This window comes from Schistosoma haematobium, chromosome 2 (genome assembly GCF_000699445.3).
Source record: "Schistosoma haematobium chromosome 2, whole genome shotgun sequence".
Taxonomy (NCBI): Eukaryota; Metazoa; Platyhelminthes; class Trematoda; order Strigeidida; family Schistosomatidae; genus Schistosoma; species Schistosoma haematobium.
Genome location: NC_067197.1, coordinates 22,500,019 through 22,511,701, shown reverse-complemented (window position 1 = coordinate 22,511,701; position 11,683 = coordinate 22,500,019). Strand labels below are relative to the sequence as shown.

At 38.6% G+C, this 11,683-nt stretch overlaps 1 protein-coding gene across 2 annotated transcripts; it reads right to left on the bottom strand.

Moving 5' to 3' along the window:
- Positions 1-2,101: 2,101 nt before the first annotated feature.
- On the bottom strand, positions 2,102-10,615 carry EIF4E (translation initiation factor eIF4E; the record flags this gene model as incomplete). 2 transcript variants are annotated; one of them, XM_035730877.2, is made up of 3 exons in its annotated part: positions 2,102-6,775; positions 9,957-10,205; positions 10,244-10,329. In XM_035730877.2, the coding sequence occupies 3 exons, from the start codon at positions 10,327-10,329 to the stop codon at positions 6,499-6,501; spliced, it is 612 nt and encodes a 203-aa protein (XP_035585550.1). In that variant the 3' UTR covers positions 2,102-6,498. The 2 variants fall into 2 exon arrangements, with proteins under 2 accessions (XP_035585550.1, XP_051067823.1); XM_051214641.1 differs by having other exon boundaries at positions 2,102-10,205; positions 10,244-10,615.
- Between the last annotated feature and the right edge of the window lie 1,068 nt (positions 10,616-11,683).

Genomic DNA, 11,683 nt, shown 5'->3' with positions numbered 1-11,683 from the left:
TTATTTAAGGGATTTCAAAGTGAAATGAAGCTCTCTAACGTTTTCTTACTTTCAACTGTTCTCTAGATCATGTCCGTTCTTCGTGATAATTGCTTTTACAATGTAGAACGCTTCTACTTAATCATTTTGTTAAACAGTAATTTATTCATCAACTAGATAAGAAATATGTAGATTCGTGGTGATTACTGAGTTCTACAGATTATATCAAAGGCTGATCTCTTCAATCTAAGTACCAATCATGCATAGTTTTGGAAATCTCAAAATTAGACTGAACAAACAAAAACAATGGTAAAATTTCACTAATTCTATTTTACTACGAAAATCGTATTATTGAATTAGACAAGCTTTACATTACACTTGGACATTCATTTGGACATAAAAAGAAATACATTTCTTACCTTCAAAGTGTTATTATGAAAGTTAGTGATAAGCTAGATTCGTATGCTTGTTTGGTATATCTTTAATAAACCATAAATCGTATGAAAATCCAATTCTTGAATTATGTAAGAGATAGCTTAATTATTTATTTCAACACATAAATACTGGTACAATGAGCACCAAATACATATGCGCCACACAAATCTCATTTGATATGTATGTGGGCTGTGATACTGTCCGGGTTCCCAAACAGAAGCAGGTGGTTTTCTTAGGGGGTCACACCCGGAGCCTTCGACCTCAAGGTCTGATCCACAAGACACTGGAGCATCGTGAGGAGATACGGTCCTATGTGCACCATTGGTTTGGAATCAGGGTTTTCCAACTCCCCTAGGTGGACTCTCAGTGTCCACCAACCCAGTTAAAACGCTGGACATTCGCCTTTCGTCCTTTCAAATTCGTGAACAACACACCGGCACGAGAAGGCAATGAGTAGGACTTCCCTAGCAGAGGCTATATACGCGTGGCCATGTGAGAGCATTTTGAGAGGGAGAGCGGACTGTCTCCACTCTCAGCCTTACCAGGGCATTTAGGGGCGAGAAATAACTGATAAAAGAATTTGACTTTAAATGGTCGGATTACAAGTTGCAAGACTTTTTTCGATTACTTTATCTTGAGTAGCCTAGTAAAATAATTAGCTCTTTTATTCAAGAAGTATTGTAACGCAAAGAGAACGATAAAAATCCCTCCGCAGCTTTTTTATTGGACAGTACTGTCATTTATCTGTTTCTTCTCTCTGTCGTATATCTTAACCTTTGTTCATATCTCGTTTAACCACACCTTTTGTCCTCCAGTCTTCCTCGTCTGAGCCTTTATTATGTGATTTTGATTAAAGGCTTATCTTTTGTTACCTAATTTTCTATTGCATGTTGCCGGACTACTGACAGTAAGGTCGTGTTTGACTAAGCTCAAGGTCATGGCGTGATTCAGTGTGTGACTGTTAACCTTTTGACTGTCTGCTTGGGAGGACTGCTGGAATCCCTGCAGATAGATATCTGATCCCATCTTGTTGGGAATATTTTATTGACTCTCAGCACACTACTTTGGGTCAGAGAAACTTCTGACTGCATAGCACAGGCTGTACCGTTTGAGAACCGTTTAAATTGAGCACATAGTTTGTGTTTTGATATAATCTAATATGAGTGTGTGAGCTATACAGAAGAACGTAGTCTGGCCTATTCGAATAAATTTTGGTTCGTCAGTCCTGAGTTCAAACCGAATACTGGTAATTCGGTCGTTACAAGTATAATTCAAGAATAATGACCACATACACTTGTACTTGTTAGACGAGTTATTAATTAAATCAAATGATCACATTAGTTTTACTTTATAGTGAAAATGTGATTTCAATAAGGAAATACAAACAACTATAATAAATCTTTGTCTTTATTGAAATAATAATAAGAATGTATGCCCTTTTCATTTGATAAAATTTCTTTTATCATTATGCAATTTCTTATTAACTATTTATAGTTCATAGGTGCATACAGCTTGTAAAAATCTCAATCTAGGACAAACCTTCCCTATATATATATATATATGATTAGAAGTTGCTTGAACCAGAAATGGTTGTAAAATACATGTGTCATAGGTCAGTCACTAGCCTATCAAGTTAAAACATCACTCAAAGGCTTCATTTACAAACTTTCTATCACATATATATATACTTCAAATTGGACTCATCCTTCAATGTAGTATCCTCTCTAAACAATCACATTTTCCTAATAAAACTAAACAGCTAACATACATTACCAAATTAATATTTTAAAAAGTTATTCCAATTATAAATGCATATGGATACTATCTGATAAATAGTGATGAAAACGTACTAAAATAATCAAATGTTAAGCATTATTCCACCATTCATATCATATGATATACGAACTAGTTTAAAATGGTAGTTGGACGAAAGTGATAATAACGATAATGGATTTAATTATTACTCAGAATTAATTCGAATCATAAGCATTATCAACACTATTATTATTATTATTGAAGTATTCGTCCTCTTTACTTAAAGGATTTGTTTATCAAGTTACAGTTGAATCTGTAAGGATATTAGCATGTTGCCAGTTACTCCGAGTTTTAAAGCATATCTAATTGCAAAAGATTTTTTGGCATAAATTCCAAAGTTTAGTAAACTGCTATCAAATTATTATATTTCTCTGGTATCTAAATTAATTTTATAAGATTTAAAATAATGAAATCTGCTTTATATGTCAAAGATTACAGAATTCACCTATTGGTCATCAATTGATAAAGCTCTTCACAGATCTACGAAAAGCGATATGATCAACTAGTCAACAAGTATAAACCTTCCCTATGATTTTCAGTTCAGCTTTAGCCAACTAAACCATACCATAACATAAACTTACTGCACTGATACCTTTTCCATACGTACATTTGTCTATTTTCCGCTTTTAGAAAGAGTTGGCTGCATATTCGATTTTACTGAGTGAACGAACAAGGATCATGCTGTCTCTTATAGTTAATCATATCCCTGCTATTTTTTTTACCTTGTGTAACTGTCCACTAGGTTTTGTTTCTACCATCGAGCCTCATTATCCCATAAATACGGTTGACATTATAATCACATAGATTAAACTTCTGGGGATGTAAATAACTAGTAACCAGTAAACACAGCACCATTTTTTCTCAGATTCATACCCGCCAAAATTTGTAAGTATATTAGCACACACGTCACTTCTATCAATGTTATATCGACTACTGAGGTCAGCCTAATGAAACTACACTGCACTACTTGCCAGCTATCAGTAGTATGGAAACTAATGGAGAAATATCTCGGAGAGCAGCGTCGGATTGTGTAAATAATTGACGTGGTTTAATGTCTTTTTATTTATTTATTTGCACACATAAATATTGGTACAAGGGGGCACCAAACATACATGCGCCACAAAAAACAATGAGAATGGGAAGAGAAAAAAAGGTAAGGAGCGTATAAGAAAGGAGGATGAACAATAACGACCACAGATTAGTGTCAGGCAGAGCAATAATAATAATAATAATAATAATAATAATAATAATAATAATAATAATGATAATAATAATAATAATAATAATAATAATAATAATGGGGGAAACGGAAAGGTACAATCTGAAGAAATCTTTCAATTAAGGAAGATACAACCACATTTTATGAAAAAAGTAAAAGGTTAAATCAGGATCGCCACTGGCTTCTATTCTGAGCCATATCTGATAACGTCTCTAGCCACTGTGTAGCACCATCTCTCGGACCCTAAACAAGGAGTCGTGAAGGACCGACACAAGCCAGTCCTTTGCAGCTTTCTTTCATACCACGACACCATGTCATGCACTGACCACCTCTCCGCTTCTTCCAACCAGTCCCAGAGTCGGCAAATAATGCACGACGTGGAATTCTCTGGGACGACATTCGTAGAACATGTCCAAGCCACCGAAGTCGGTGTTTCAAGATGGTGACACCAATTGCGCCCGAACACACGATACCGAACCTCTGCATTACTAACATGGTGTTGCCATGGGATGTCAGCAACCCTTCAGAGACAACGATGATCAAACACAGTGAGTCGTCTAACGTACTCAACTCGGAGAGGCCAGGTTTCACAAGCATAGAGCAAAACTGCTCTAACCGACGCGTTGTAGACCCCACCTTTTACAGCAAGACTGACATCACGAAGGCGCCAAAGGTGGCCCAGATTGGCATGAGCCGCTCTGGCCTTCACTATACGTGAATTGATCTCATCACTCACGCCACCACCAGCACTTATGCAGCTACCTAGATACACGAACACGATGGCAAAGTTGAAGAGGAATGGTGAGATTGGGCAACCCTGCCTAACCCCACTGCTTGAATGGAACAATGGAGAAATGTGGTTGTATGCCCTTTGACCTAAAAGTTTGATCCACAAGGCAGTGGAGCATCGTGAGGAGATGCAGTCCCATGGAAGCCGGTGACCAACGATTGGTTCATACGCCATTTGGTCCCGCAGGATACTGGAGCCCATGTGCACCACTGGTTTGGGATCCGGTTAAAGCGCCGGACATTCGCTTCTCGTCCTCTCATTTTCGTAAACAACACCCCCGCCACGAGAAGGCAGTGAGTAGGACTTCCCTGGCAGAGGTTATATACGCGTGACCATGTGAGAGCATTTCGAGGGGGAGGGCGGGTCCATCCCACTCTCGGCAATACCAGGGCATTTGGGGGCAAGATGGATAGTGGCTAGCAGTGTAATCCAGTACGTGCGCCTGGTCTTACTCGGGACTCGTCAACTGGAAGCATCTGTACCTCGGAGTTGATGTTCACTGAAAATGCAATTCATGTACATACTTTTAGTTTATCGGAATCAGAAGCAACAGTGAAATTACTGTAAAAGCCTGAAATTTAAGTTACTGCATCAAGGTCTATTCATCAATACAGGTTTGAACGCCGTATTAGAAGAGAAGCTCCAATTAAACACCTATAAAGAATTCACGAATTTAGAACGTAAACAACTGATAAGTCAAGCTCTCATAAATATGCATACTCACCAAATCACTACGAATATTAAGTATTTCACTGCATGAGTAAGATTTGTTCTGCCATGGAAATCTTTGCTCCATTCAGTGAGTCTCTGTGGTTACTATTTAAACGATCAATTTCGTAAACCTACACTCCATTAAAAACCCTCTTTCAACTAACTTGTAGGCAAGTATTTCACCCGGTCCTTATACGGGTCGACTAAAGTTCCGATTAGTGAGCAGTGAATTCAAGTTTGGTTGCTAAATGGTAAGATGCTACTCAATAAACCCGCTCCTGGGTCCAACCCCGTGTAGGGTTGCGAATGAGCATACTTAGATGGTCATATATTACAAATAATTTAATGAGTTCACTTTCCATTGGTTCCGGTAATGGCAAAGACCATCCTTGAACTAGATTACTTTGAAATCCAACTTTCGTGACCAGGACCTCCAAGTGCAAAGAATGAAGAATGGTATGCCCCGAAGTTACACACCTTCGAACGTTAATGTTCCGACAAAATTTATAAATCACTAAAATATACAGCAGTGAAGTCCAGATATCTTTGTGTAGGCATCTCTAATGATAATCCCACTGAGTGCCTTCAAGGTAAAGAACGTTTCTTACATCGAATTCTTCTATAAACAATATTAAATTGTTGTTAAACTTTTAAAACATATACATGTTTCACAATCCAAGTGAATATAGTTCGAATAAATAAAAGAGCACCAGTTGCTGGGAAATTTCCACAGCAGTTGATTGATCTAATTCTGATATTCCAATCAAGAAAATACCACTAGACGTTAGCTAAGTGTCTGAAAAGTACTGCACTTTATTCCTTTATAATTTGCATCAGCAAAATATCATTAAAAAATCTCCATAAACCTTGCCTTTTAGTGGTCTCCATGTTTTGTGATGTAATTAAATTAGTGAAAGCCATTCAGAAACTGGATGTGTAATAACTCACTAAATGTCCAATTCATGGCAAACAGGAAATCATCAAGTCTGAACGAGTAAATGTACCATTTAAATATGGTTTAAGACAGAATATACATAAAGCTCATGTTAATAAACATGATTGGGCCAGGACACTTAATAAAGTAAAGCGCCTATGGTTTCCACACTGTGTAACAAATCTAATATTGAACAAAATAGACAACTTTCAGTATAACACGACTATGTATTGATAGAACTGAACACTTACCCACATACTAAGGAAAGTCAAATCGTATTTCAAAGAATTTTACTAACTTCGGGAATATTACTCATATAACTGCTTCTCGAAATGACAAAATTGGCATATTCTACATAGTTTGTTTATCTTTAGGATAGCTAATTAACAAAACGGTAAGAACAATACCCTTAATCCGGAAAGGAATTATGGAAACAAGGCTGGAACATAATCTTGTGATCTATAAAACAATCTTTTATTGGATAGCAATAAATGCCTCTATTAAGATTAAAACGATGGAAAAATGGGAGATTAAAGAAAACATGTACAAAATCTCCTTATTCGGCTAAGAGAAGTATAAGGAATGCAAAACAAATGTTAGTGCAATAACATAGAACTAAATTTCATATTTTCCAGTACAAATATCCCTGCCTCTAGTCTGTGATCGTTGATCAGAAACAGGTTGAAAGTATATTGTATCTTCTAATTCTAAACGCTCTTTAATTCGCTTCCCAATTCTTACGATAGTCTCTTCTTCATTGTCACTAGTCAGCCAAACTGAAAGCTTGCTACCCCGAGCCCGTGGTTGGAACACTGCTCCACATATCTGTTTATCCTCTTCATCTGTATCCCAGTCGGAACCGATCAGAAGCATCAACAATTCATCCCATAAGCTGGAATGGAAGATATAAACATCCTATACAAAAATTGTCAAAATTTAAACGAAAAGGTAATTTTCCCTGAAAACAAAACTCTGTAAAATGCACCAACAATGGAAATTAACAACGCCGTCTGAAAAATCTGGGATAGCAAAGCAACAGGACCAGAGAGCATACCGGCTGAGGTATTAAAGCCATACATCGCGGCGGTTCCAAAGATAACCCACGTTCTCTTCATATAGATTTGAGAAGGAAAAAACAAGTGCCAACAGACAGGCAAGACGGATACCTCTTCAAAAGACCGATGAAAGACGAGTGAGTGTGAAAACTAGAGAGGCATTACACTTGTTTATATCAGGCAGTTTTCAAGTGTTGCTGAACCTAATGAAAGACCCAGTAGACTTTTAACTTAGTGACAAACAGGTTGGCTTTCGTAAGAATTGATTGCGACACTGTGGATCATTTTTGAAGAACTGTTTGAATGTAACTCATCACTATACGTCAACTCCCCTGATTATGAAAAAGCATTCGGTAGGTAGGATAAAAAAGCACTGGAATCTTTGTCAACAGTATGAAGTTTCTGAGATTACCAACATACGAAACTCCCACAGGGGACTGAAGTGCAAGGTCGAACATGGTTGGCAGCTTGCAGTAAAGATCAGTGCCAGGTATGCGCAGCAACATATGCAGACGAAGACAACTAGAGGCTTTCGAAGAAATAGACTTGAAAACTCAGAAGTAAAAAAGCAAGATCCTGAAATACAACACAGCTCATGAAGAGGTGGAGAGTTTCACTTGTCTGGGCACCATCATCGATGAAGATGGATTTCACATAGATGTTAAAGCGAGGACTGGTAGCGCAAAAGTAGCATTTCTATAGGTCAATAACATCTGGAACTCGAAAAAGCTTTTGCCTAAGACTAAAGTCGGAATTTTTAGAACTAGCTTAAAATTTTCATTGTATGGAGCTGGAATCTGAAGAACCATCACCATCATCAGAAAACACAGGAATTTATTAACAGATGCCTACGCAAAACCTCTCTGCCAGAGACCAGCTGCAAAAACATACTGTGGTAGAAAACAAACTGGCTGTCACTTGAGGAGGGAATTAAGGAGGACACATTTTGTGAAAACTACCAAACCACATCACAAGGCAAACCCTGACTTGGAATCCTCAAGGGAAAAGAAAAAGACCCAAACAAAAAGATATGTGACCTAGAGTTGGGTGCACATATTAAGACCACGAATAACACTTATCAACAATTGTAAAAGGGAGCCAAAGAAAGAAGTGCTTACAGATTCATAATTAGAGGACTTTACTCCTAGCAAACCTAACCTAGTATTTTGCCGACCCACAGAAAACAACCTCGACAAATATATCGGTTTTAACAGCCATGGGACAATCCGAAGATTTGATCATTTGATAAGTTCAGTGACTTACAGATGTGTTCACAAGGTGTCTGCAATCGCATTGCTCAATATGCATCTACCGACTCAAAATAATTTTTGTCGCACTAATTTCCGTGGAAAATATTGACCAGATTTGTCTTAAAAAACCAAGGTTCCTGAAATGAACCGTACACGCAGTAACTGTCAGTGACTAGGAAATGATTACGTGAAAACTTAGCGCCAAATAGTGTAACTGACGACTAGGCAATATGCCATATTTCCGAGCATCGCCTGCGAAATTTTCGACTCGAAATGATGTACAGTTATGATAGGTCCAACGCTGCTGGTTGATTAGGTAGGATGAGACTCGCTCTCTACAGAGACACAAGGCAGTGGAGCACCGTAAGGACATGCAGTCCCATGGTAGCCGGTGACCAACGATTGGTTCATACGCCATTTGCTCCTTCAGGATACTGGAGCCCATGTGCACCATTGGTTTGGAATCAGGGTTTTCCAACTCCCCTAGGTGGACTCTCAGTGTCCACCAACCCAGTTAAAACGCTGGACATTCGCCTTTCGTCCTTTCAAATTCGTGAACAACACACCGGCACGAGAAGGCAATGAGTAGGACTTCCCTAGCAGAGGCTATATACGCGTGGCCATGTGAGAGCATTTTGAGAGGGAGAGCGGACTCTCTCCACTCTCAGCCTTACCAGGGAATTTGGGGGCAGACCTTTAGGTCAAAGGTTCCGGGTGCGACCCCCTAAGAAAACCACCTGCTTCGGTTTGGGCACCCGGGCAGTATCACAGCCCTCGTACATATCAAATGAGATTTGTGTGGTGCATATGTATTTGGTGCCTCCTTGTACCAATATCTATGTGTTAAAATAAAACTACAGAGACAAGAATACAAGTTGTTAATCGTTAAGCAGAAATGTTGGCAATAACAAAAGATCTGGTTGAGAAGAACAATGTAAGACGCAGTCACAAAAGGAGCAGATATTTCTGACCTTAATCCTTAAAAAACTACCAATATCAGGTCACTTGCAAACTAATGTTTAGAATGAACTTGACAACAGTATTTGAACACAATCAGAAACATAAGCAGAATAGCGATATGGTGCACATTACTGACTCAAAACAGGTAACCTCGTGAAGAGAAACAAATATTGTGACAGTAACTTTCTTTTTGGAAACAATGCAGTAATCACAATGAGGTGAAAACCAAACTCGAGGATACAGCGCTGGATGCCACATACGGTTAGTGAATAAAGTTCATACAAATGTGATTTACCTAGGTGGCAAGTATGGATTTATGTGCACAGCTATGAGTCACAACTCAGTTGTGTGAGGGCTAGTAAAACCAACCAGTTGCCCAAACTGAAGTAGAGAGTGCTTACTCAAGGTATGTAAGCACAAGTGACAGAAACAAGTGCCCAGGACATTGCTCTGCATGGTTGAGAACTTTGTTTTTGTTGACTATAAGCTAATGGCTGGCATTTGCTCATATGGATTCTGCTGAAAAACTGGGGTCAATAAGGAAGGGGAAAAGTTTGTCGAGACTTGGGTGTATATTATTTATCTGGGATCACATACAAATTGGTAAGTCCATATAGGAAACTGTCCTGTGTTCTACGCGTTACCTGGGAAGCACATCGACCAAGAATGTTAGTAGGGAAAACGTTAGATAACTGAAATAAACTATATTACTGCAATGAACCAATACCTAACATCGATAGAAACATGATCTTCATGTGCAGTATAACAAAACATCACGGGGAGAAATGGAAAAAAATAACCGAATTACACATTAACGTCTTGTCGTGGAGAAACATTGATTAGCCAACGTCCCCCATTTTCATTTTTCGGATCCTCCCATTTCGGCATAATTTCAGATTTGAACATATATAAATCGCTGCCATTAGTTATCTCTTTTGGTCTAATTGTATGAGTGAGTATACTCCAGAAGTGCTCAATAGTGCTGAAAGTTGCCACTTTTTCTAGACATGCATCCCAAAGGAGTCCCTTTTTGAACTGGAACAAATAATAACACCACCTAAACAATCATCTAACTAAAATGCAATTTCTTATTACGAGTCTTGAAGTGGATGTAGACGTAATTCCTCCTCCTCCTTTTCCTTTTCTTCTTTTACACGTTGGCTACTCTCAACAGCCGTCATCCAAAACGTGTGTAAACTTCGCTTCAAAATTTACTTGTACTAACAACTCATGTGGTATTCAATAGTGGAATTGGACAGTCTACAATTTCAGGTGAGGCTTCATGAACAGGGGAAATTTTGTCTACTACAACAAGGTTGTATTGGACCAAATTATGATACTGATTAGTTTGTTCGTTTGGTTTTTATCTATGTTTGTGTTCACCTTTCTCTTAACTTGATTAGACAGGTCTCCAACCAATCTACGGAGAGGCTTTTTCATCAGATTCTGTGACCAAGTAATCCTGAAAACTTCTGAACAGGAGCCAGCACTGTTGGAAAGATATAACAATTACTTGGATGGAGGTTGAAATTTCAGCAGCTTGGTGAATATTGCATTGACTTCAATTTCTTATCAGTTTAAAAAGGATAGGAGGCTGATCAGCCACTGTTGGTTCTTTTGATCTACCCATCTTCCGAACGTATCATCAGATAAACTCGAACCTCATGATAACGTAAAAAGTTTTACTGCTTAATCATTCGATTGGAGAGTCAATAGTCAGCTGAAAAGTAATTGGTTCTGGGCTTGTTGATTTTCCTGAAGTATCCTCGTGAATCCTCCATGTTGGAAGATAGGAAAAATGGAAAATTACCATTAAGTATTTTAAAAATTGTGATCAGGACACCTCTATTATCTTTATATGACAAGGGAAATAGGTTTAGTTTAACCAGTTGATGATGTCACAGGTATTCAGTGTTTGACAACGCTTCTACCAGTAACACCTTCTAATATATTTCATTCCCACCCAGAGAAATCAAAAGACAGTCGAGGAGATCGGAAGAGTATATTTGGCGATGACCAATATATCGGAATTCTCTGATCTAATCTGGCTAGCGATTGCGGTTGATGTTGAGCACGGCGTTACCACACGTGATCTGGTGCGGATGCCTGACCGAGCGCCTTCAGCTAGATGAGTCCACTAAAACATATGGTCAGCATCCAATGTCGAAAACTTACAGAGCTATTTATTTTGGGGATTTATTTACCGCTACAGATCACTCCCCCTAGTGGGGCAGTGACGACCCTAAGACGTGGCCAGCCAGAAGTTTAAACCCAACGAGTTTGTCGTTGGTAAACACTCTTCTGATAGCTTACTAAGTGTAGCAGCGTCTGGTCGTCTTTCCTTACTATATGGGACCGAGGTACAACATAGTAAAAAAAGAAAGAGTTACAACGAAAATTTCGACTCCTCGTAAACTGCATCGTTCTTTTCCAGCCGTCCTGGGAAAGAAAAAAGAAAGTGTAAGTGCATGTTGAAATACACTCGTATGTGCGTAAAAACACAATGTCGGCGAAACAAAATGGAAAACAAACTCA